We start from the raw sequence: 27,959 nt of genomic DNA, 5'->3' as shown, positions 1-27,959 counted from the left end.
CTTCCAAACCGTCCAAAAAATACATAACGGAATGGATTTCCAAATCTTTTTCCTTTTCTTCCCTACAAATGAGCCCCTCCAGGAGATTAGAGTCTCCTTTACAGTTTCTGGGAGGCTAACTTATAAAGTGCATCTAAGAAGGGAGAAGCGACTCAGTTGTACACACATGCTAGAATCTTAAGTGTATGAATAGGACAAGTAGGCTCAGCAATTACAGTAAAGAATTGATCCTTAGTTCAAACAATAATCAAGATCAACAAGCAATGACTAAAATAAATTAAGGCAAAAAAGAATGAGTATATTGAAGTAGTAGATCTTTGATGAATAACAAAATAGCACAGTTTTACTACAGGATTAAAAATTCTGAATTTAGCACATAAGCAGAGCACAGATAGATATTCACATATTTTTATTGGTTAGCAGTATGACAATCCAAATTTAATCATTTACAAGTTTTTCAATTCAAAAATTATATAACCATAAAGCAACAAAATGATGGCACAGAGCCAAGTAAGCAAACTGGTAGGGAAAGAAACTACAAACATATGGAAGCTCATGGTCAAAGAAACTACAACTGTCATGGGCATAAGTAGACAGAAAAGGAGAAGAGGTATGTGTGGACCCGCATTTATGCACATGCATTCCTACTCGATGGCGAACACTCCAAAGAGATCAAATGGCGAAGCAAGCTTGGGCTAAACTATCCCATCAATCTGACTCGTACTCATCGCGAACATCTCATCAATGTACTCATCATGTGGAACAGTTCCATCCACCATGTCCCCGATCTCAGCAAATATCCCATGCTCATCTATCTCATATGGGAAATAGAGTGTCATGAGGCTCATATGATCTGGAGATGATGGGGCGGCCAATGCAAACGCGGAAGTGCCAGGAGCCCCATTACTCAACTGCATCTGGTGGACAAAACGTTGAAGCTCAACCTCCTGAACAGTACTGAATCTGTCAATGATCTCATCTGAATGCGTTTGTAGCTTCGGTACTCTCACAAACTAGCCTGCCAAGCTCATGCTGTATGGGCGGACAGGATAGTCAAATGATGTGTGAGTCAATCGGGCCCTCACCCTCTCCTTGCGCAGTCACGCCATGTATCGGTAATCAGCCTTAGTAGGGATGAACCCAAGTCCAAATGGTACATCACGATCAAGGATAACTATAAACTCACTGGACCCATACTAACGTCGCTCTAATCCCATGCTAGGCAGAAAAGACATGCTCCTCATCATGTCAGATACCACTGTACTGTTGTGCTAATCAAATGACATGGCCACCAAGTCTGCAAAAATCCTCAATCCCCAGAGTCTGCACCTCATCAAACGTGAACCCAGTCAAAAACAGGTCATCCCCGCTATGACTGATCTGAAGCACTGGCTCAGAAGAAGCAAACATATCTCCAATAGACCGCACTATGACGACCTGCCCATCATGAATGAACTTCACCTTCTAATGAAGGGATGACTCCAGCTCTATGAATCCAAGGTCAGCCCAATAGCAGGTTAAAGAATGTAGGAATCCTCAAAAACTGGAACAGAATAGGAAATGTAGTCGGACCTATCAATAACTCGATCTCCAGAGTGCCCATGACCTCCCTCTTAGTGCTATCATATGCTCTAACTGTTTGAATAGAGGGACCAAAGTCTGAGGGCATATAGCCAAGAGCAATGGCAGTAGCTAAGGGGCAAACGTTCAGGGCCGAGCCATTGTTCAAAATGACAGATGGGACTCAGTGGCCTGAACAACCAACTGAGATGTATGGAGAACGCGTATGGTTTGAACCCTCGAGTGGCAAATCATCATCAGAAAATACAATACAAGTGGCTATGCCAACTCAGTTGGTTGTTCAAGCCATCGAGTCTCATCTGTCCTTTTGGACAATGGCTCGACCCTGAATGTTTGTCCCTTAGCTACTGCCATTACTTTTGGCTATGTGCCCTTAAACTTTGGTTCATCTACTCAGACAGTCAGAGCATATGATAGCACTAAGAGGGAGGTCATGGGCACTTTGGAGATCGAGTTATTGATAGGTCCGACCACATTTCTTACTTTGTTTCAGATTTTGAGGATTCTTACATCCTTTAACCTGCTACTAGGCTGACCTTGGATTCATAGAGTTGGAGTCATCCATTCTTCCCTTCATCAGAAGGTGAAGTTCATTCATGATGGGCAGGTCATCACAGTGCGGTCTATTGGAGATATGTTTGCTTCTTCTGAGTCAGTGCCTCAGATCAGTCATAGTGAGGATGACCTGTTTTTTACTGGGTTCATGTTTGATGAGGTACAGACTCTATGGATTGAGGATTTTTGTGAGGACTTTGTGGGCATGTCATTTGATCAGCACAACAGTACAATGGTACTTGACATGATGAGGAGCATGTCTTTTCTGCCTAGCATGGGATTAGGGCGACGTCAGTATGGGCCTAATGAGTTTATAGCTATCCCTGATCGTGATGTACTATTTGGACTCGGGTTCATCCCTACTAAGGTTGATTACCGATACATGGCGTGACTGCGCAAGGAGAGGGCGATAGCCAGATTGACTCACACACCATTTGACTATCATGTCCGCCCATACAACATGAGCTTGGCAGACTACTTTGTGAGAGCACCGGAGCTACAGACGCATTCAGATGGGATCATTGACAGATTCAGTACTATTCAGGAGGGTGAACTTCAGCGTTTTGTCCACCAGTTGCAGTTGAGTGATGGGGCTCCTGGCACTTCCGCATTTGCATTGGCCGCTCCATCATCTTCAGATCGTATGAGCCTCATGACACTCTATTTCCCATATGAGATAAATGAGCATGGGATATTTGCTGAGATCGGGGACATGGTGGATGGAGTTGTTCTACACGATGAGTACATTGATGAGATGTTCGCGATGAGTATGAGTGAGAATGATGGGATAGTTCAGCTCGAGCTTGCTTCGCCATTTGATCTCTTTGGAGTGTTCGCCATCGAGTGGGAACACATGTGCATAAATGCAGGGTCCACAAAATGGTCTCTAAACAAAAGGGACATAACAAAGATATAATGTGAGAGAGAATGCTCCATCAGGAAGCAAAAAAATGGAACCAACCGAGACTATCATCTCGACTGATAAAACAACAACATTCACAGTACATAGAATGAAATTTAACCAAATTTTATCTGAGGCTAACTTACAAGATCCACTTAGAGACTTAATATAAAGAAATCCAATAATTGTGCTACAGGGAAAGGAAACTCGGATTGCAATCATAAGTTCTCACAATTACCACCTACCATTGCGCTATATCACTTTACCTGCAGAAGACAAGATATTGGTTACTAATTCTTTTAGTTTCAAAAAGGTTGTAAGCAATAATTTGTAAGTGTTACCCATATTCAAAATGCAGATTCCCAAAAGAAAAAGCACCAAGAGAAACAGGGTGTCAAGCAACAAATGACATTTCACATATGTAATCCTAGTAGTCAAGTCTCTATTGGTACTTTAAGAAAGTAGATTTGACATTATATTGAAAAATGATTATCTTTCACACTGGAAATTTCACCAAGAATTGTCTTCCAGACTCATTATCATCAAGGAGCTATACCTTCGGATGAACCTCTTGTGACTCCAAATCATACACATGATAAAAAATGTAGTTATGATATAATTACAGTCAATGAACCAGGCTGTCAAAACCTCAATAAACAAATTTCAAGAAGGATATCGTTGTCATTAGCAACTTTTAGTTATACTCAGGCTACTACCACAAGGTCCATTACCTGTTGTACTAGCTTTTATGTTAGTGTCTTTATTCTCCTCAGTAACCCAAAATTTTGGTGGTAGAATTGTCTTTTGTGAAGGTAATTCAGCAATGAAGAGTAGAGTTTGTGCCCAACCAGCATATTTCCCATATTTGCTCACAAATGCATCTGCCACACGACTGCAAAGCTTAGGTGTCAGACGGGAACCTGCAAGCTCAGGGATGAGATATCTGGTAGCAATCTTGCCCATCCCCAATTATTAGAATATTTTCACATCAGCATTCTATGTATTCACCAAAAAAGACATGTTAGAAGGATGCATCATATTGCTCCAAGCAAGAACATGCATATGGAAATGTTTAAAGGTGTTCTAAATTGCAGTATCTCCTATACTTGATTTTATTTTTCTTGCAACTGCCAAAAATGCCATCAGTTTTTTTAAAGTATATTTATTCAAAAATATCAACTTTTTCTGGACATGCTCTTGCATAGCACTCCAGCTGGGGGAAAGAAAAAGAGAAACATGTTCCAGTTTTTGCAGGTTGTCCTACCTTCTCAATCAGTGAAATATTTCTCTCCCACGGACTTAAAAGAGGTGAAACTTATATCAATAGAGCAAAGTTTTACATGTACTCATAAAAAGAACTCGAAGAGGAGAGGAAACCAACCTATTCCCAACACATTCGCCACACAAAAGCTATGGAGAAAGCAAGGAGAACCATCCTCACTTGAAAGGTAGATTTTAAGAATTCAGAGTCAGACAGGAATTTAACATACTAACCATGGCAAGATCAGGCTTGACTTAGGAATTGGCTAAGCTGACTTACCTCATTCTAAGAATTGTATATCATTTATAATATACAAAATCTATTATATTGGCATTAACAAATAACCAAGCAGCAAACCAGAAGTCAACTCTAGCATAGCTTAGGTTAAGAAATAAAGTAGCAATGGGTTATGTCGTGTAGGGTTCGTATCATGCTGAGGTAAGAAATGGTGAAAATTTACTCAACTCGAATACAACCCTGTTTACCAATCATGTCCGAATGATCTGACACAAACAAAACCTATCTATCACAAGGGTAACACAACACGACCTATTTAACCTGTTCAATAAATGGGTTAAATTGAACAGTATATGAATTGACACAAATAACCAATCAATATGATTCTAACCCGTTAAACCCTTGATAGAATTTTAACCCATTGAACATGTTAAGACGATTCTACACACTTTAACCTATTTAAAATTTTAAATTTATAAATGTATTATTATAAAATACTTTTTAGTTGCTTTTATTTTTAAGTTTTAATTCTTTTTAAATCTTAATTAAGTTAATTATTTAATTTTAATTACAATATGTTTGTAATATAAAATAAAATAAAATTTTAATTTTACACTTGTTTATAATTTTATTTCATTTTTAGACTATAAAACATTTTTAATCCTTATAATGAAATATATAAAATTTTACTTACATTATTCCTTTTTCTATCTATATGATATTTATAATTAAAAAAATACTTTTAATTTTTTATCATTTTTAAATATATAAAATTAATAAATTTATGTGGTTTGAACGAGTCATAAATGGGTCATTTGGATACAATTAAGTAAATAAGTCATTTTGCCACAAACAAATAAATGGGTTAGACGGGTCAAGCAATCAAACCCAAACATGGTCTGTTTGTTAAACGAATTGTTTGAGTTGATACAATTCCAACACAAACACAATTATACCAAATTCGAACTTCTAAAATTCATATCATTTTCGAGTTGTGTTATTGCGTAGTATCAAAAATTGCTACCCTTAAATTAAGAAATGTGCACTTAGCTTTTGGTAGAGTTACCTTTATTTGGGCTAAATTAAATCCTCTAATGCAACAGGGCTATTTATTTTTTTTATTTTTTTATTTTTTGGGGGGGTGAGGGGGGGTTATTCTCTCCTTTTCTTTATCCATTTGATCGAGCGGTTGTTTGCATACACCTTGCCTACCAAGATTTACCCCAATGTGTTGATTTAGTATACATGCTTTATTACTTACCAAAAAGACAAACAATCAACTATTTTTAGTACAACCATTTTGGGTTTTGTGAGAGGTGATTTGCATTTACAATTAACAAACTTGATCGAGTCCTTGCAATTTTAGTACTATTCCATGAACTGATATTTACTTTCTAGGTCTTATTCACATGAAATTAGAGTTAAATTTTGCATGCCTCAAAAGTATTTTCAAAGAAACATTTGAACCTGTTTTCCCATTTTTATGCCAACTGAACACACTTTTCAGCAACTTAGAGCAATTATTTTTACTGAACACATTTTGGAAGAGATTGTGCTCCTTTTTTTTTTTTAAAGCTATACTCTAAGCACCCAAGTGATTCTTAGAGGTTAAAAGGATTGAATTTGTCCCCTATATTAACAAGTGTTGTATGGTTTTTTTTTTATAGATAACAACAAGTGTTGTATCATTGCATCACCCCTTTTCAAAAGAGGAGGTTCCCAGTGCCATTTTTTAGTTATACAAGGCCCCCAAGCCTGTTTTAGGAGCGTTGGGATGCAATTACCTCATCTACTAAGGGTGTTTTCAAAGTTTCACAATAATGGGGTAATAAACCAAAGTACTAATGCTCCCTATATTACTCTTGTGCCAAAAAAGAGTAAAACCAACAAAATCTCATATTTCAAACATATCGGTCTGGTCACTAGTCTGTACAATATCATAGTTAAGGTTTTATCAAGGCGCAATCAAAAAGCCCTCCATAAAAGCATCTACATCTCCCAAGGAGCTTTTGTTGGGAGGTGACGAATTTTGGATGTTGTTTTGATTTTGTCAATGAAATGGAGAATGGGAGAAGGCATTTGAGAGGGGAAAGGGTAATCCTCAAAATTGATTTTGAAAAGGTCTATGGTCATGTGGATTAGGGATTTTTGGATCATGAGAGAAAAGGGTTTAGCACAAAATGGAGGTCTTGAATGAGGGGTTTCTTGTACTCTGAGAGTTTTGTTGTCCTAGTAAATGGAACTGCCAAGAGATGAGTTAAAGCAACTGTTAGATAATGTATAGTTATTTAGGTTATTTATTTTTCCTTTTCCTTTTCTTTCCTTATTGTATTGTGGGTCCCACTAACATGTATATATATACCCAAGTCCAATGTGTATTCTTTACAGTTTTTCAATAACAATAATTAGGGATTCTCCCTTTTCTCTCTCTCTCTTCACATGGTATCAGAGCCTAGGGAGAAAAAAAACCCTAATTATTTCCGGTTTATCCGTGAATCCATTCTGGGAAATCTTTCAGTGACCGTGGTTCATTCCAGTCACCCTTCCCATCTCCTAAAGCTTCCGATCAACCGTATCGCCGTCAAAAAACCCTCACCGTCGGCGACTTTTCCGGCGAATTTTCCAACGAAGTCCTTTTCCAACACCGACCATACCATCAGGTGCGCAAGGAGGAGATCTTCAACTTTTCCCAAAGCACCGGAGGAAGAATCCTAGCCATGCGCGTCTCTTCTCCGGCGGCCTGCATCTCACACGCCGGCGCGTGAGGGCGCATGAGGGCGCGTGGGGCACTTTCCGGCCACGCACTTCCACCTCCAGCCTTGCCTGACGCCGTCTAGCCACCCTCCATCTGCGTTTGTGTCATCTGAGCCCTAAAAGTGCATTTTTGGGGGTTTTTTGTCTCCGCTGACCCTCTAAACCGCCTTTCCGGCGACCTCTGGTGACTTCCTCTCCACCCCGAGCCCTACACGTGCCTTAGGAAGTCCGCGATAAGCCGTATTAGGGCTCTCTTCGATCCAAACGTGTTTCATTCACCAGATAAGTAGATATGGCTACTAAAAGTTTCACTTTTTCCTCCGTCATATCTGGATCTCCTATGATTACTTCGGAGAAACTGATTGGGAGTGAAAATTATTTGTCTTGGTCTGCCTCTGTGGAGCTTTGGTTTATGGGTCAAGGTTATGAGGATCACCTTGTTACGCAGGATGCGGATATCCCTGAGGTTGACAGAGTACAATGGAGGAAGATAGATGCACAGTTATGTAGTGTGTTATGGCAATCAGTTGATCCTAAGATTCTGCTTCATCTTCGGGCCTACAAAACATGCTTTAAATTTTGGAATCAGGCGAAAGGGCTATACACAAATGATATCCAACGTCTTTATAAGGTGGCTTCTTCTATTGTCAATGGCAGACAACAAGACATGGATTTATCTACTTATATTGGTTAGATTGCCTCTCTTAAGGAGGAATTCTTGACCGTGATGCCTCTTACTACTGATGTTGGGGATCAACGAACACAGATTGACAAGTTCTTCATGGTTCTTATGCTTATTGGCCTCCGTCCAGATCTCGAGACCGTCCGCGATCAGATTCTTGGCAGTTCCTCTGTTCCATCCTTGGATGATGTGTTTGCTCGCCTCCTCCGTATCTCCTCCACTCAGACTTTGCCATCTGATAACACTTCAGATTCTTCTGTGTTAGTTTCTCAAACTAGCTCTCGAGGAGGACGCAGTGGTAACCGAGGTAGAGGCCAACGTCCTCATTCAACCTATTGCAATAAGCTTGGCCACACTCGTGATCGGTGTTATCAATTACATGGGCGGCCTCCCCGCACTGCCCACGTGGCCCAGTCATCTGATCCTCAGTCGCCTCAACCTCCTAGTTCCTCCACATCTCAGGGTATTTCCCTCACTGACAGTGAGTATGATGACTATCTCCGTTATCAGGCCACCAAGTCAGCTTCTGTTGCTTCTGTTGCCCAGATTGGTAATGCTTCTGCTTGTCTTACCCACACATCTTCTCTTGAACCTTGAATTCTAGATTCTGGTAGTAAGGACCTTTTCTCTTCTATTACTACTACCTCTACCTTACCTACTGTTACTTTAGCTAATGGTTCTCAAACTATGGCTAAAGGTTTTGGTTTCGCTCATCCTCTCCCTTCCTTACCTCTCCATTCTGTCCTTTATGCCCCTGAGTGTCCTTTTAATCTTATTTCCATTAGTAAAATAACTCGCACTCTTAACTGTTCTATCACTTTCTCTGATAAATTTGTGCCTTGCAGGACCGGAGTACGGGGAAGACGATTGGCATAGGACGTGAGTCTCAAGGCCTCTATCACCTCACCACGCCTTCAACTCCTGCAGTTTGCATTTCCACTTATGCTCCCCTTCTCATCCACAGTCGCCTGGGCCACCCTAGTCTATCCAAGTTCCAGAAAATGGTCCCTAGTTTTTCATCTTTGTCGTCGCTTGCGTGTGAATCCTGTCAGCTTGGGAAACATACTCGTGTCTCGTTCCCAAAGCGTTTGAATAATCGGGCAAAGTCTCCTTTTGAACTTGTCCACACTGATGTTTGGGGTCCTTGTCGGACCGCGTCTACTTTAGGATTTCAGTATTTTGTCACTTTCATTGATGACTATTCTCGATGTACTTGGTTATTTTTAATGAAAAATCGAGGTGAGTTATTCTCTATTTTTCAAAAATTTTATGCTGAAATCCAAACCCAGTTCAATATTTTTATTCGTGTGTTGCGCAGTGACAATGCCAGGGAATATTTTTCTACACCATTTACTTCATTTATGTCCCAACATGGGATCATTCATCAGTCTTCTTGTGCTCATACTCCTCAACAAAATGGGGTAGCTGAGCGTAAGAATCGACATCTTGTTGAGACAGCTCGTACTCTTCTTCTCCATAGTCATGTTCCTTTTCTTTTTTGGGGGGACGCTGTTCTTACAGCATGTTATTTGATTAATCGTATGCCATCATCTGTATTACACGATCAGATTCTTCATTCCCTTTTTTTCCTTGACCAACCACTTTATTTCCTTCCTCCTCGTGTTTTTGGTTGTACTTGCTTTGTTCATATTCTCACTCTTGGACATGACAAACTTTCTGCCAGAGCCACAAAATGCATCTTCTTAGGATATTCCAGACTTCAAAAGGGTTATCGTTGTTATTCCTCTAAGACTCATCGCTACTTTCTCTCCGCTAATGTCACTTTCTTTGAGGACTCACCGTTCTTCTCCACCTCTGAGTTTCTTCCTGTTTCTGAAGTCTTACCCCTTCCCATTATCTCCCCACCTGATGCAGTGCCTTCTCGCCCACTTCAGGTTTATCATCGCCGTCATCATGTCGCTGTTCCTCCTTCTTTGGCCGAGGTACCTGTTGACTCACTTCCTATCCCTTCGGCTTCTCCTGCCCCGGCTCTGCCTCCTTCTGCTGACTTACCCATTGCTCTTCGGAAAGGTAATCGATCTACTCGTAATCCTCATCCCATTTACAATTTTTTGAGTTACCATCGATTATCTTCACCCTATTCTGCATTTGTTTCTACTATATCTTCTATTTCTCTTCCCAAAAGCACCCCTGAGGTTCTTTCCCATCCAGACTGGCGATAGGCAATGGTAGATGAAATGGCTGCTTTACACTCCAATGGCACTTGGGATCTTGTTGTTTTACCCTCTGGTAAATCTACAGTTGGTTGTCGTTGGGTCTACACAGTTAAGGTTGGCCCTAATGGTCAGGTTGATCGCCTTAAGGCCCGCTTGGTTGCTAAAGGCTATACTCAGGTTTATGGTTTTGATTATGGTGACACTTTCTCTCCTGTTGCCAAGATAGCTTATGTTCGTCTATTGCTCTCCATGGCTGCTATGCGTTCTTGGCCTCTTTATCAGTTAAATATTAAAAATACTTTCCTTCATGGGGATCTTGTTGAGGAAGTCTATATGGAGCAACCACCTGGTTTTGTTGCTCAGGGGGAGTCTGGTTTAGTGTGCAGGTTACGCCGTTCTCTATATGGCTTGAAACAATCTCCTCGAGCATGGTTTAGCCGTTTTAGTTCTGTTGTTCAGGAGTTTGGCATGTTCCGCAATACAACAGACCATTCCGTTTTCTATCATCATAACTCTTCGGGGCAGTGTATTTATTTGGTAATTTATGTGGACGACATCTTCATTACAAGCAGTGATCAGAATGGTATTCAGAAACTAAAGCAACACCTTTTCACCCACTTTCAGACTAAAGACTTGGGGAAACTCAAGTATTTCTTAGGGATTGAGATAGCTCAATCCAGTTCCGATGTGGTTCTTTCCCAAAGGAAGTATGCTTTAGACATCTTGGAAGAAACCGGTATGTTAGACTGTAAACCGGTAGACACTCCTATGGATCCAAATGTCAAACTTATACCAGGACAGGGGGGAGCCTTTAGGAGATCCTGGGAGATATCGGCGACTTGTAGGTAAACTAAACTACCTCACCATTACTCGTCCAGACATTTTTTTTCCTGTAAGTGTGGTTAGTCAATTCCTACAGTCACCATGTGATAGCCATTGGGATGCTGTAATCCACATTCTTCGATATATCAAAAGCACACCAGGCCAAAGTGTGTTGTACGAGAACAGAGGTCATACCCAAGTTGTTGGTTACACAGATGCAAATTGGGCTCGCCCACCCATAGATAGACGTTCCACTTCTAGGTATTGTGTTTTTATTGGAGGTAACCTAATATCTTGGAAGAGTAAGAAACAAGATGTAGTGGCCAAATCTAGTGCTGAAGCCGAGTATCGAGCTGTGGCTCTGGCAACATGTGAACTCAAATGGCTGAAACATCTTCTTCGGGAGTTGAGATTTGGAAATGATGAACAGATGAAGCTCATTTGTGACAACCAAGCCGCTTTGCATATTGCATCCAATTCAGTCTTCCATGAAATGACCAAACACATTGCAGTTGACTGTCACTTCATTAAAGAGAAAATCGCATCAAGATGTGTGGCGACTAGTTTTGTCAATTCATATGATCAACTAGTAGATATTTTTACTAAATCTCTCAGAGGTCCTAGAATTAAATACATTTGTAACAAGCTTGGTGCATATAACATATATGCTCCAGCTTGAGGGGGAGTGTTAGATAGTGTATAGTTATTTAGGTTATTTACTTTTCCTTTTCCTTTTCTTTCCTTATTGTATTGTGGGTCCCACTAACATATATATATATACCCAAGTCCAATGTGTATTCTTTACAGTTTTTCAATAACAATAATTAGGGATTCTCCCTTTTCTCTCTCTCTCTCTTCACAGCAACAAAAGGATTAAGACAAATAGATCTTCTTTCCACATTCCTCTTCACCATTGCAACTAATGTCTTCAATAGGATGCTATTGAGAGCAAAACACAACGCTTTAGCAAAGGGTTTCTTTTTTTTCTTTTTTCTTTTTGATAAAAAATAATAATTTCATTGTGATACAAAGAAGGATAAGAAATCTTTCCACAAAGTACCTCATCCTCTATATAAAGAAGACAATGAGTATATACTAGTCCAAAAGGTTAAACCCAACTAAATTCACAACAAAATTTCTTAAAAAAGGCACCATATGTCTAGCTCCATGTTTTGCAAGCACATATGCCGCATCATTGCCTAAGTAAGGAGTTCATAAGAAGGAACATCCTAACTCTGAAGAAATGTCAATAATTTGGTGCAACCACCCATCAAACCTCCATGGTCTTCTTTCTTTATTAGTCGCCCTTGATATGACAACATCAAAATCACCTTCTACTAAAAATTGGAAAAACCTAAAGGTTAAGCCAATAACAACCCTTGTAGAAGGGCTAGAATTTCTACCTCAATGGCTAAACCCTAGTATGTAGGTTTAGAGAATGCTCTTAACACTCTACCAAAATGATCTCTGATCAACCCTCCAATCCCAAACTGCCCTAGGTTGCCCAAAGAACATTCATCAAAATTTAGCTTCACAAAACCTACTAATGGTGATAGCTATTCACAAGGTGACTCCTTAGTCAATTTGTGGTTCTGCAAATTATGTTCCAATCTAGCAAAATAAGGCTTAAAGAGATGCTAGCAAAAGCTTCACTGGTAAAAACCCATAGTGAAGAAGAAAAATAAAACAAGTCTCAAACTGCATATGACACCATTCCAAAGGGCTTCATAGTGGGAAGAAATTGGATTAGAGTGTCTCTTTTACAATTTGGAGATAACAACATTTTTTTTCTCTAGAGCTTCTATGAAAGATTTGCAAAACCTCAAGATAATTTTATTGGTTTTTGAACAAAGATCAAGGCTTAAGATCAATCTAAGCAAGAGTACTATCATTGATATCAATACAAGTTAGGACATGATCTCCAAGTTGTCTTCAATGCTTGAATTTGAAATCTCATACTGCCCTTTAGCTTACTAGTGTCTTCCATTAGGGGCAAATCCAAAGGTAAGTGCGTTTTGGAATCCACTGATTTAACAGGTTTTTTTTTTAAGATTGGATGGGTGGAAAAAAAAAAGCTTTTTTATCACTAAGGGGTAGAATAACTCTAATTCATGCACACTTTTTTTTTCTTTTTCTTTTTTTATTATAAGCTAATTCATGCATACTTGTCTTACATCCCCCAACTACTTATCTCTTTTCAAGATTCCAACATTAGTAGCCTTAAAGATTGAGAAAATGCAAAGAGATTTTCTTTGGTAGGGGGGCCTGAGGAAAGCAAATAAAGATTATCTTGTAATTTAGGATCTAGCGTGTAGGCCTAAGGAGTCTGAAGGTTTGAGGTTTAGGAAGACTTCTTTGAGGAATTGTGCTCTCTTTTTTTAATAGATAAACACACAGAAAAAATATATTAAGAAATAAAGACGCCTAAAAGGCAACCCAAAACATACAGGAAGCATACAAGAGGCATCAAAAGGCAAGAACAAAAAGAAACAAAAAAACTCACCAACCCTCACCTAGAACCCAACCAATAAAAAATGTTTATTAAAGGTAAAGGTCCTATATCTAAACAAGACTTAGACCAAGATCAAAGATTACAAACAAACAAATATTCCATCCCTTAGGAAAGTGGCTTTAAAGGTTCCTTAGGTAAAGTTTTATTCTTTGGCATCAGGTTATTTTGAACATTTATGCAACACATCCTAATTGATGGGACGCCAACGTTTTGGTCAAATCGGTATCCTTAATAGGCTATTACACAAAAATTCCAGGATTTTTCTACACGCACTCGCTTTAAGATAGGCAATGGGGTGAGAATTCATCTTTTAGGAAAATTGGTGGTGGGGAAACCAACCATTATATGCACAATTTTCAAGTCTTTACAGAGTTGTCATAATTAAAAATCTCATCACATCAATCATCATTGGTAACTCTTATTTTTTTTCTTAAAACCTAAACTTTCGTTGCAACCTAACTAATTTAGAAATTGAAAACCTTTAAAGATTCATGTCCTCACTCATTCTTCTGCACTTTTCTCCATCCATTTCACGTATGAAAGCTTGGTCTTTATCCTCTTCATACTTATTCGCAATAAAATCATTCTTTGTGGCTTTGTCTAACATATCACATTTAATTCCTTTCTCTTAAGCCAAAGTTTTATGGAAATTTAAAGTCTCGTCTATGGTCAAAGCTTTGGCTTGACTAGTGGTGCACAAGAAGGTAAACATCAATGACGTGCTAAAATTGAGAAAACCTTCCAAATCCCTTAGTCTTGATCGGTACATCCCTTTGACCATCTCTTTCTACATTGCCCGATAACTTTAGGGCTACGGCACAATCTATGCAAACAAGCTAGGATGTGGGTTCTACCAAGGAGTAAATGCGATGATCATTTCGTATAGGGGGTTGGCAAGTTCCATTAGAAGCAAAACTCTCTAACAAATTGTTTATCCCATAATGATTTGGCATGTGTAATAAAGAAGAAATGTCAAGAATCTTTGAGAATAAGTGGAGGAAGATGGAATCGTTGTGGGATATACTTCACTCTTATTCCTCTCTTTGAACCTCGTGTACCAATGACTTTAAAGGCGCTCCTTTGAATGTTTTTTTTTTGATAAATATCATGAATATATTAAAGGGCAAAGGCCACCAAGCATACAGGACGTATACAATCTGCCTCAAAACGAGAGCACAAAAAAACAAGCACCCTTACCCTCCCTAAGTGGCCGCTAGCCACTCCAAAAAACCTAAGAGTGAAGAGGACTCCTCTCCAATATACACCCTAGCCCAACTCCACAAGGTACAAACAAAAGAATTTTTGAGTTTTTGTATATTTAACACCCCTCCCTTGAAAGCTAACCTATTTCTTTCCTTCCATACCGTCCAAAAAATACACAACGGTATAGAATTCCAAATTTTTTTCCTCTTTTTCCCCACAAAGGGGCCCTTCCAACTGAATAACGCCTCCTTCACCAACTCTGGGAACACCCACTGAACCCCCACTAGGGCAAAAATAATTTCCCATAAGGCCCTTACCACTATACAATGCAAAAGAATGTGATTTACACTCTCCTCTTCACAACCACACAAAAAACATCGGTTAGGAAATTGTCATCCCCGTTTTTGAAGCCTATCCAAGGTAAGAATCTTCCCCCACGCGGCTTCCCAAGCAAAAAACGCCACTTTGGTTGGGACCTTATCCACCCAAACGCCTCTATACGGAAAGTCGCAAGCATTGATAACAACCAGCTTGTTGTAGGCATCCTTCACCCCGTACCTCCCATGGCCCCCCCATTTCCAAAGCACCACGTCCTCTTCTGAAGATAGTTTGAAGTCCCTGAGCATAATAAGCAATCCTCTAATCAAGTCCAGCTCCCAATCATTAAAGTCTCTATGGAATCTAAGATTCCAACCTCCTGAACCACTGCTATGATCCCACATCTCATTAACCGTTGCATTCTTGTTGACCGCCATCTCATGCAGTAAGGGAAAAGAATGGGACAGCCTCTCATTCCCACACCACTGATCAGACCAGAATTTCACTCTAGTCCCTTTCCCTACCTTAAACTTTGTATTTTCCCAACACCACTTGGCTTCCTTCATAATCTCCTTCCAAACCCCCACTCCATAAGTACCCCGGGCTTCTTTGGTTCTCCACCCAAGCTCTTCCTGACCATATTTCACCCCAATCATTAACCTCCAAAGATTATCCTTTTCAACTGCAAATCTCCAAACCCATTTGCCCAACAAAGCTTTGTTCAGGGAGTCAATCTTCCGAATGCCAAGGCCACCCTTCTCCCTTCTAGTGCACACCACCTCCCACTTAATTAAATGGACCTTCCTCTCCAAGCTGCCCCCTCCCCAAAGAAAGTCCCTTTGTAGTTTTTCAAGCCTCTTTACAACACTTTTCGGCATACAAAAAAGGGACATATTGTAGATAGGAAGGCTGGCCATAGTGCATTTGATTAAGGTGATACGCCCTCCCTTTGAAATATACTGTTTTTTCCACTGAGCTAATCTCTTTCTCATTCTCTCTTCCACCCCATCCCAAATGGAGGCAGCCCTAAATAAACAGTGGGCAGCACTCCCACTTTACAGCCAAGTTCCACAGCCAGCTCCTCAATGTCTTCCACCTCACCAACTGGAATTAGGACACTTTTATCAAGATTAATTCTAAGACCGGAAGCCGCCTCAAACCAAGCCAAAATCCAGCTTAGAGCGGACACTTGCTCTTTGCTAGCTTCACAAAAAATGATCGTGTCATCAGCAAAGAGTAGGTGGGAAACTATCATCTCCTCTTCCCCTCTCCCCCGCATTCTGCAGCCTAATACGAAGCCCCCTTCAACCGCCCTTCTAATTAGAATACTAAGAACTTCCATTCCCAACACAAAAAGATACGGGGAAAGGGGATCTCCTTGTCTTAGCCCCTTAGAATTTGAAAAGAAACCAGCCGGCACCCCATTGATCATGACTGAAAATTTGGCGGTTGAGATGCACCACCAAATCCACTCCACCCACCGCGACCCAAAACCCATTTTGACCAGAATTTTCATGAGAAAGTTCCAATTAATGCTGTCATAGGCTTTCTCAATGTCCAATTTACAGATCAGCCCTTTCTCGTTTCTCTTTTGCCAAAAATCGATCACCTCATTGGCAATAAGAGACGCATCCAAGATTTGTTTGCCCCTCACAAAGGCGTTTTGGTCCCCGGACACCACCTTATCTAACACTTTCTTTAACCTATTCGCCAACACCTTAGCCAACAGCTTGTACAAGCTCCCTAACAAGCTGATTGGCCTGAAATCACCCAAATCTTCAGCCCCTCCTTTCTTAGGAATGAGGACTATAAAGGTGGAGTTAAGGTTGTTGGCAAAAGAACGCTGGACATAGAATTCTCTAAACAGTTCCATAATCTCCTCCTTCACTAACTCCCAGCTTGATTGCCAAAAAGCAATTGTAAACCCATCCGGGCCCGGAGCTTTATCCCCATTCATACCCATTAAGGCTGCGTAAATTTCCTCTTCAGTAAATTGCACGTCCAGAGAATCAGCTTCACTAGAACTAAGACATTTAAAGTGCACCCCCTCAATATCCGCCCTCCAGCCAGGTTCTTCAGAAAGCACCTGCTGAAAAGCACTCACTATTCCCTCCCTCATCTCCTGCTCCTCCGTCATCCAAACTCCATTAACTTTTATTCTATCCATAGAATTGTTCCTTCGATGAGCATTAGCCATCCTATGGAAGAATTCAGTGTTTCTATCTCCCTCCTTAAGCCACAATTCCCTTGACAATTGTCTCCAGTGTGTCTCCTCCAGTAAGACCCATTTTTTAAAAGAATCCTTAGCTTCTTTCTTCAGTTCAGTTTCATCTACAGACAAGCTCCTTTCCCTTTCCACCCCGTCCCAAAATTCCACTTATTGCAAGGCTAAGTTCTTATTAATTTCCAGCCTACCAAACACCTCTCTATTCCACAGTTTAATCTTATGCTTCAGCACCTTCATTTTAGTGGCTAGTCTGACACTGGCCCTCCCTCTAACCTCAATTCCTTGCCACCAACCCCTCAGAAGATCCGTGAATCCGTCAGCTTTAAGCCACATATTTTCAATGTTATTCAACACAATTGACATTCGATGCGTAAATCAAAAAGGTTTGGAAAGCAATGAGAGGAGCTTAATCTAGGATTGAGAAGATGGTACCTATGTATGTCCTTGCATAGACTAAAGTCACTGAACCTTTTTGTATAAGTCTCCCTGTATAGTGGAGAAGCTTAGTCGTACTTGGATCAATTTTGTTGTAAATTGTGGGGATGAACCCTCACCCTTCTTATGCACTTTTTATTCCTAATTGATACATCTTTTGTTTCCAATGTAAAAAAGTTTAAAAAAGAAAAGGATTGGGTAGAGTGTTTTTTTTTTTTTCTCTCTTTTGATAGGAAAAGATAGGTATGTATAAATTAGTAATAGAAAAAGGTACATCAAAGTACATAGGGCGTACACAAGGACCACCTAAAGAAAGGTCTCAAAATATAGTACAATTGGACAAAGTATGGTTTTCCAAACATCCCCTAGGGGTTGGTCCAAGGTCCTGATTTAACCAAATCATCAAGTGGAACTCCAAAGTTAGAATAATAGCAGCGAACCATTTATAAAAGGCACCATATCAGTGATAAATGAAATAGCTCCATAAGAACCTTTATGATAATAGCAAGGCAAATCCTTAAAATGTTCACCTGCCACACATGCGTATCAACAGGAATGGCATGATGCTGATCCAGTGAAAAGAGAGCAATGCATGCTGCCACCTTGGGACCAACACCAGGTAGAGTGGAAAGGGCATCAACCACCTCTTGAAGGTCCATTTCACGAAGGGAAGCAAGCCACTCTATGCCTCCACCAGACTTTGACTGCAAAGCTTTTACAGTGCCAATTATGTATTTGGCCCTATTCAATCATTTCAGAGATGAACTTGAGATAAGTTAAAATTGCCCTTATCAAAACCAGATGTGTTCGGGAAAAGTATAAAGTGAACATGGCTAAAAATCCATATATATATATATATGTAAGAGAGAGAGAGAGAGAGAGAGAGAGAGAGAGAGTAGTTAATCTTTGCTGAATACATGAAAAACATAAAAAATTGTGCATGGGCATTATACAGTTATAGCCTACTAATTAAGATTATATAAAGTGAAATATAACAGAACCAGATATTATTCAATGCATAAGCGAAGTCAATAAATCTTGAATTGCTTATAACAGACTAACAAAGTTAGGACACGTTCTTGCTAATTCAACTTCCGAGGGAATGAATCCCTGGATCCAGGTCCCCATTTCCTCGATTAGACTGATGTATTTGATTGATTCTGGATTCAAATTCCTTGCAGCTTGAAAAGCTTGCTTTTACTGGAGAATAACTTTGCTTTAAGGTTCATGGAGTTCAAATTCAATAAAAATTAAATGCCATATAAAACAAACAACTATTGATTTGGAATTTAGGTCTCTCCCTTCCATGCAAAAAAAAAAAAAAAAATGAAGACTACCATTTGCCATTTGGGGTGGAACTAGTTTAGACTAAGAAATTCAAGATCTTAAATTTCACAAGAATTAAAATATGATGCGTCTTTATTTAGAGTTTTCTTTAGAAATCTGACATATCAAGAGAGGCAATAGCTCAAGAGAAGCAAAACATTAAACCTGTAACCGAAGCCAGCCTCTCTAAAATCTTCCTCTGAAACCATGGATAGCCGATCCAGAGATGGGAACTCGTAAAAATCAAAACCCCCAACACTCCCCAGATAATTTCCCAACGACGAAACAAAATCCACCATTTTGGTAATCCTCCCAATATTGTTATTCGATGAACACAAAAACTGAATCAAACATTCAAGTGGGTCCTGCCTAAGCACCCTTGCACCACCCAAATATTGTGCCAATTCCGCAAACCTCGAATCCGAAGCCTTGAACACCTCCCACATTTCGCTCAGAGAAATACCCACATTGAGAAAATCCAATAAAGCCGACCTGGCATTCTCCTCCGACGGGCTCTGATGAATGAGGTAGGCAACGTCGCCGTTTTGAAGGTGTTTGAGGGAGATGAGGTGGGATCCAATGACGCCAGTGTACTGAAGAGGGGTGGTTTGCTTCCACCTGAAGGTTTGGCCAGTTGGGAAGGTAAGTGCAAGGGAGAGCTCCGATTTGGCAATATTGAGAGGCACCCATTTGGGTGATATTGGGGTTGTGGGTGGTGGCGTTTGTGGGGTCTTGATAAGGATCCTGGGTTTCTTGGAGGAGTTTGAAGTGGGTTTGCTGTTGGAAGCTAGGGTTTTGAGGAGGGTTGGGGTTGGAGGGGTTGAAGGCGGTTGTGGAATGGGTCTTCTTCTCTTCATTGTTTGCGGCAGTTTCAGTGAGTGCATCAAATAGGTGTTGTTAATTGGAATTTGGGAGAGAAGATGGATTGAATCGACGTGAGTTCCAGTGGCCGTTGCCTTCAATTTCAAACCCTAATAAATTCCACTTCCACTCGTCTCTCTCCGCGTCATCAATGTAAGGAAACGAGTTCTAGAACCTTGAGCATATATATATATATATATGGAAAGTGGGATTTTGGGGAATGGGAGCCGTTGGCTATTGTGCCTATAAAAGATTTTGGGGGAATGACATTTTTAATTTTTCGCAGGAAAGGAGAGGAAGAATGTTTTGAACGTCCCTCACTTGTATATATTCTGAATTCTGTAAATCATTCGAAGATACAATTAAATCAAACATTCGAATATTCCATTACGTGTGTGTGTTTTTTTTATTGAGTTATAAAGCAAGTAAATGATTGTTTATAAATATCGTGGCCTTTATAAAATAACTGAATTTTGAGTGAATCGATGATGGTTTTTTTGTTTTTTCTTGTATCTTTGCTTTTTTATTGACATTTATCATATATGTTATACGTATTTCATAAATTTTTATCGTGCTTACTTTATTTGTTATCTTAGTGGAAACTTTAATATAAACAATATTAACTCAATAATATAAAGATAAAACATGATGTTTTAACTAATCATGCTTATAATAATGAATGAGAAATAAACAATTTACCGTCATACATTATTGTATAGCACGAAACTATACATAACTATTACGTTCCTATAAATTTTCATATTTTTATACTCTTTATATCTCTATCCTAAACCATGTACTCCTCACTCCATCGGATGTCTCCCATTATTCTTTCTTACATTTCCATCCACCTCCTATGATATTTATAAATCTATTTTCATCTCATAATTTTTCCAATTGTATTCTAAAATATTTATAAGGATATTCCTAGTAACTTTAACTCGAACTCTAATACAAGTTTGTTGTGCTAGTTAAAACTTCAATACAAATACATTAGTTAAACAACATAAATACAAAAACAATTTATACAAAGGTACGTAGAGTTTTAATGTTATTTGACCAATACATCACGAACGAGAGATGATCATTCTACCATGTGATAGATAATATTAAAAATGACAAAAACTAAATACAATTATTGTCTTTTAAAAACATTCTATATTTTTTCGTCATTTAATTGTATCATATATTTGTTTTATTTTATTCACAAGTCCATTTCCATGTTCCTCTCGTGACATAAAATGTCTACAAGTATATTCTTAATAACTTTCCTTGTTTTAGAATTAAATTACAGATTATTGTGATATATCAACTTATAAAATATTTCATACAATTATTATTTATAAAAAAAAAATTATAAATTACTTATAAAATTAAGATGTTTTCCAACAATCTTCACATTAAATCAAATTTCATTACGTTAAACTTTGATTTATTCGTAATACACATTTTTTATATTACATCTCGACCAAATAACAATCAACTATACTTTCAACTAAAATTATTTTTATCATCCTCTTATATGTTATATTATCTTTCACTCTTCCCAAAAACTTTTACTCGAATTTGGATGCCAATTTGTTGTGCCAATATAGGCTTTAATGTGAATAATATTAACTAAATAATACAAAATGTAAAACAATTCACACAAAGACACTTAGAATTTTAATGTGATTCAACCAGACTATTTTTATATATCCGAATGATAGAGAATATATCATAAATTAAGGACAAAAATTAAACATAACTATTAAATTATCAAAACATTTCATATCTCCCTATTCCTTGTACCTACACATTGAATCACGAGCTTCGTCGATACATTGGTGCATCCCTGTGATAAATTCATCTCAATCTCATTATTTTTTATAAACTTATCTTCATTTCATAACTTTTTTTATCATAGTATGTAATATCAAATAAGATATTTTTAATAACTTTATTTATTCTAAAAATATATATAATATTATAATAATATATTAACTTAAGAAACATCCCATACAAATATACAATATTATTTACAAAATAAAATATATCAATTTTCAACATTATCTAATGCATTCTTTCACATCATTCATGTATCCTCCCTTTCCACTATCAAAATTTTATTTCAAAAGACGGCTCGACCCCTTCTGAGATGATATGGCTCATGATGGTTGAACTAAGTATCAATGGTTTGATTGGTATCATCTATACAATATTTACTTTTATTTTAAGCACTTCATCTTTTTAGAGAAGGAAAACTTAATGATTGTGCGTGCCTACATTTGCACCTTTATACTCTCACATCACATGCATAGGGCACACAAATTTTGTTTCAATCAACTTTATTCTTATGTAATGCCAAAATGTAAAATAAGTTATTTTAACATATTTTATAAATATTTAAAGAAGAAATTTGCATGATGAATATGTAAATAATTTGGGTACACACAACATATTAGATAAAAGCTTATGTAAATGTTTTGGTTTTCAATATTTTTTTTTATCAAATTATAACAAAAGATATTATTCGAAGTAGGATTGCAATTTGGATAAGTTAAAACCAACAATTTGAGGTTTGAATTATTCTCAATAAGGTTTATTGAACATCGACAATCCAAACTCATATATTATTATTTAATCATTGTTTTTAAATTATACTATTTATTTATTTACACCATACACAAATATATTAAAAAGACAAAGAACAAGCTTTTATATTTTCCAACTTTTAATTGTCTTAAACTAATATATTTATTGTTTTTATTTAATTGTTAGATTATCATATAATGTTGAAATATGAGTTTTGGGTTATAATAAATGTTATTGTATGATATTATTTACATGTCGTATAATATTAAATAATTATTTTGCTTAATTATCGGTAGAACTCAAATTGTGCATGGACTTGTGGGTTGAGAATTCCCAACACAACACTTGGTTAGGTTTGATGTAAGTTGGATATATTTATAATAAGTTTGACGTGAGTATGACCCTATTTTGGTAACCGTTTTTTAAAACAGTTATGAAAAATAATTTTTAAAATTGTTATAAAATGTTTTATAAAATAAACGTTTATTCGAGAATTTGAAATGTTGTTAACCTATTTTTATGGTTTAAAGATAACTCTTATATGTTGTATAATTATTTTTTTAAATAGCAATAAGAAAACGAGTAAAAACAATTAAAATATGTTATTTGAAAGTATATTGTTTCATTTAAAAAGAAAAAAAAGAAAAATTGTTTTTAGGTTGTAAAACGTGTTTTTTTTTTCATTTAAAAAAATAATAATTTGTGTTTAAAAATAGTTATTGTGGGAAGCCTCCCTCCACATGTCATTCACATGATAAAGACCATTTGGTCGTCCAAGGTAAGAAGATAATTCGTTTGGGAGCAATCCATCTGGACTAAGACAAGTTTCATCTGGCGTAAAAAGAAAGACATTTTTTTTTATTCCCCCATGTAAGATGGAATGGATAGACCAAGTCGACTAGAGACTTCCAAACATGCAAACCAAACCAGTCACAAATTTTATGCACTGAGCAGATGATTAACCGCCACCAATGCTTAAGCAATAATCAAAACAACATTTACACCAAAAAATCAATGATCCTCAGTCGTTACACACAATTAGTGACATTGACAAACGTAAATGCATAGTCAACAACATGGTTCATGATTTTTGCACGACAAATAATAAATGACGTCAATCAACAACTCTTATTTGGTATGATTGCCCAATTTGCGCTAAGATAATGACGGTAACTATCTTATTAAGGCATAATATTTGCCACGACGGCAATCATCAATGCAAGAAAGACACAAATGCATAATCCATGTTGCGACGATGGTGCCATATGTTCTATAAAAACCCTTCCAGAAGCATGAAAAATGGTATGCATATATAGCCATTTAAAAAATTGGATTCACTATCGCTAGATTATAACTTAAGCTTCGGAGAGGCATGCCTAAACTACATGTCCGGACATCCTTTTGTGCATGGAAACAATCCATTTGACTCTGGTGAAGCTAGACGGGCCTGCATCCAATTGGCACAACACCAACATAGGCGCTGTCTATGGGAATCGACTAAGGATGTTAACACCATCTAGAAACCAATCATTAGCCATGGATGACGAAAACTATTTTGTATGACGTGAAATGATGGAGAGACGCCAACGAGAAAATGAGCGGCAGACGCAAACTATATTATGTCAAATGAAAAGATTAAGAGAAAAGAATGAAGAGTTGTGGGCTTAAATGTTAACAATGGGTCTCTCTTAAAGTCGGCACACTCAAAGCCGCCAAACAGCCTCACGACAAACTGTTGAGGCATATTTCCTCAAGGGCATAGAGTTTTCATCCGACAGTTACTCGAGATGATCATAGAAAGAGTCTTCGTCAACTCCTCAAACATAGCTGGACGAAAGCACCAGCTCTACCCGGGCATCAAGGAAAATGAGGCGTGCCAAAGGGTCACATTTATCTGACGCGATGCAAGCCCGACTAGGACCCTAAGCACTGGGCGTGGAAGACAACCACACATGTCAGAGACCCTAAAGGCACATTTAGGTCAATCAACCGCATTAACCACATCTGGATGACTCTCTCAACCACCAAGGCAGCAATAGGTAGAAGTGTTAGCGACGCAAGCCCGCCCAACTCTATAAGTCGACGGTTGGATGACATGCTATCCATGTAGTTCGACCCTCATATCATTAGTTATGAGTCACCCAAAGAGTTCTTAGTGCCCAACTTCATAATGTACGACGAAACGAGTAACCCGTTTGACCACATCATGCACTTTAGGCAGCTCATGACCTCAATATAGGGAACGATGCACTGATATGCAAAGTTTTTCCGACCAGCCTACATTGTCAAGCTTTTTTCTGGTTCCACTACTTCCTGCAAAATGCAGTGAACACATTTTGGGACATCATAGAAGTCTTTATAGGCCACTAGTTATGTTTCGCTCGCCAAAAACAAAACATAAGCACCATGCAGAACATCAAGTTGTAAGAAAATGAAACACTAAGAGATTTCATGAAGCGGTTCGGGCAAGCAATGCTTCAAGTTGAATCATGCAGTATGGATGTCATATTGCAGATCCTGAAGCGAAGCATCAGCTTAGGCAGTCCATTTTTCAAGCAGGCAGACAAGTATTCTATACTAAAAAATGATGTGCAAGCATCTTCTCAACAAGTCTTGGTCACCAATCAGCCGACCAAGAATGATAAGGCAAGGAGTTCTAAGCCTTCTAACCAAACAAGGCAAGGTGGTAGAAGACAAGACAATCGACAACAAATAGTCAAATATAACCCACTTGAAGAAAAATTAGTAAGTGCAATCATATTGAATAAAAAACTAAAAAAAACATACATTGTTTGTGCAGACATAAAAATCCAAGCCACAACTAGCCAAATAAAAGAAATGAAAAATAAGTAAAGTTTGTTTGTCGTGGTGGTTGTTTTTAGCGGAAAGTCCGCCTCTTGGTACATGTCCGTCTCCTAGTGCAGGCTCGTCTCCTTAGGTAGGGCCACCCAAAAACTCATCATCCTCATCATCAGAAAAGAAGATGGAAGTATCATTGGCAATGTCATGATTTTTCATACAACACTAGTAGGCATAGAAGAATATGTCATCAATCTGCTTCTGGTAGTCCGCTTCTAGATCTTTCTTTTGAGCAACAAGCACTACCCGGAGGTCTTGTAACTATCGCCTTAGCCAGACAGTCTTCTCATTTTTAGCCACCATAGTCACCTTTTCCTCAACTAGTCGACGAGCCTCGACTTGAGACATTTCTTTCTCCTCATTGGCCTTCCTCAACAGACATACACCTTCCTTAGCTAGCTTTTGGGCAGCAACAACCTCGCTTCTTGTCATTTCCAAGTCGGCTAAGAGCTCTTTGTTTCCGTCCATGTTATGGGTAATGTATGTCTTCATGGTTTTGACTGCTTCCAATTGTTGGAAGAGATGCACTCATTGTCGCATGAGGTTATTGTTAGGAATTTTAGGCTAATCCAACCTATGGTAATCACCCTAAAGGGGGGGTGAATAGGGTGATGGTCTCTTTTGCAAATTTAAACTAAGTGAATGTAGGAGATAATTATACACAAGTATATATAATAAACAATATAAAAACAATTGCATATAAATTAAAAGAGTAGGGAAGAGAGAATGCAAACACAAGATTTATAGTGGTTCGGCACAACCCGGCCTACATCCACTCTCCTCTAGCTTCAATCCCAAGCTTGAGGTTCCACTAATTCAAGGCTTCCAAACCAAGCCTTCAAGCAATACAATTGGATTATGGTTCCAATCCACCCTCTTGGACTTTTGGCTCCAAGCACTCTTTACACTTCTCAAGAGATACCACACTCTTGGAAAACTTCCTCTCAAAGATTTACAATTACAAGATCTCACAAAATCCTAGTACAAAAGCTTTAAGCTCAAATGATACAAGAAACTAGGATTGAATGGTACACTAATGATATGCAAGTTTTAGAATAATGGTGCACTCAAAACACTTCTTCAAAGGCTCAAATATATTCAAGAAAGGTTTAGGAAGGTTAAGCTCTTGAAAGAATGAAGATTAGAGCTTTTTTATATAAGAAAAAAGCCAAACTAGCCGTTTGGGGTTCGACCGGTTGACTAGCCGTTAGCATTTAATGTTTGGCAGGTGACCGTTGGGCCTCGATCGGACCTTGACCGGACCTCGACCGGACGAGGTTCAACCTTGACCGGTTGAACAACCGTTCTGGAAGAAAGAGAAAATTTTTGCATTTTTCGAATGGTTGATCGGTTACTGTTCATACCCCTCAATCGGTTGAGCTGGGGGTCAACCGGTTACTGTTCATCCGGTTCAACCGATTGAGCCATTTTTGGCTCAACACCCAACTTTTTCAACTTAAAACCTTTAAAACAAGTTTGGAAAATATTTGACACAAGGTTTTAATTGAAAACATGAAATCATCCAATTTTAAAAGGATTTAAAATGAATTAATTCTTGGATGATTTTGGTGCATAAGTAAAGAATGTAATACGTGAAAAAACCTAGTGCACCAACAACCTTACAAAGAGATCTTATGAAGCTTGGGTCTTGAAAATCACTTCTCTTTGAGGTGGTCTTCTTCTTCATGATTTCTCTTTGGCTTGATATGTCTTTGTAATTGCCACTTTGAAAATCATCTTGCCTAATCACACTTAAAATATAATCATTAGTTCTAAACCTTGTTTTGTTATCATCAAAATCAAAATTAACCAAACCTTAGTTTCACAGTTATGAACTCTGGCTATCATCTGGGGGCAACAAAGATCATTATGAAATAAGAAACTAAAGAAAAAATGAGAAAAACCACAAGTGAAAAAAATGGGACGACTTACCACTTCTGTTGTCTCAAAAGCAGTATAATCCTTCATATGGATGATGTAGACAATAGCAGTGTTCAGAGTACTATAAGAAAGCTGTGCCATGAAATACTGGTGAAGGTCTTCATCTACCTCAATCGAAATTCATTGCATAGTCGGAAAGAGTGCCCCTATGTCATGTATTAGAGGTTAACTTTCGGTAAAAAAAAAAAATAATACCCCTCAAAAGCTCAGACACTTCCTCCCGACCGGGAATGTAGGCCGACTTTGGGCGATGAGGAGAAATGTTTAAACACTTGAATGAATCCTCATTGATGCTCCTTGAGACGACAAAGGGCTTCCTCATATTGTAGTAGGGAATGTCGCCAACAGAAGAGAGTTTATTATCCAAATCCAAGACGATGACTATAGTAGGAGTCGATGGTGTTGACTTAGACGGAGAATCCAATTCAAGCGCCGGACGAACTTTTTTTGAAGGAGAGTGGTTCATATCAATAGATTCGGATAGGTACTTATGCTACCTCTTGCAGAATTCGACTCTCAAATTGGTAGCCATTTTCTCTTCTTCCTCGCAAATAATTGGGGGCACTAACCAACTCTCCCTTAATTTTGTCTCATCGTTGGAATAGAAGGAGAACGAAGAGAAAGAAGGAGACGAAAAAGGCGATGAAGACGGCGAGGCAAGAGGCGGAGTTCTCGCTTTCTAAATGGGACGAGTCACGGGTTTCTTCTTTTGGGCAAGAAGATGGACAACATA

The 27,959-nt window shown here is 38.4% G+C and overlaps 1 protein-coding gene across 2 annotated transcripts; it reads right to left on the bottom strand.

Annotated features, from left to right (window-relative positions):
- Positions 1-383: 383 nt before the first annotated feature.
- Positions 384-20,121, bottom strand: LOC117906608 (N-glycosylase/DNA lyase OGG1). 2 transcript variants are annotated; one of them, XM_034819708.1, is made up of 4 exons: positions 19,157-20,121; positions 18,196-18,406; positions 3,769-3,991; positions 384-3,022 (listed from the first exon to the last, which is right to left on the bottom strand). In XM_034819708.1, the coding sequence occupies exons 1-4, from the start codon at positions 19,873-19,875 to the stop codon at positions 2,787-2,789; spliced, it is 1,389 nt and encodes a 462-aa protein (XP_034675599.1). In that variant the 5' UTR covers positions 19,876-20,121; the 3' UTR covers positions 384-2,786. The 2 variants fall into 2 exon arrangements, with proteins under 2 accessions (XP_034675599.1, XP_034675600.1); XM_034819709.1 differs by lacking the exon at positions 384-3,022 and adding an exon at positions 3,075-3,303 and having other exon boundaries at positions 18,196-18,415; positions 19,157-20,118.
- Between the last annotated feature and the right edge of the window lie 7,838 nt (positions 20,122-27,959).

Source organism: Vitis riparia, chromosome 18 (assembly GCF_004353265.1).
Source record: "Vitis riparia cultivar Riparia Gloire de Montpellier isolate 1030 chromosome 18, EGFV_Vit.rip_1.0, whole genome shotgun sequence".
Classification (NCBI taxonomy): domain Eukaryota; kingdom Viridiplantae; phylum Streptophyta; class Magnoliopsida; order Vitales; family Vitaceae; genus Vitis; species Vitis riparia.
Note: the sequence above shows the minus strand (reverse complement) of the source record. Positions and strands in the feature narration are given on the sequence as shown.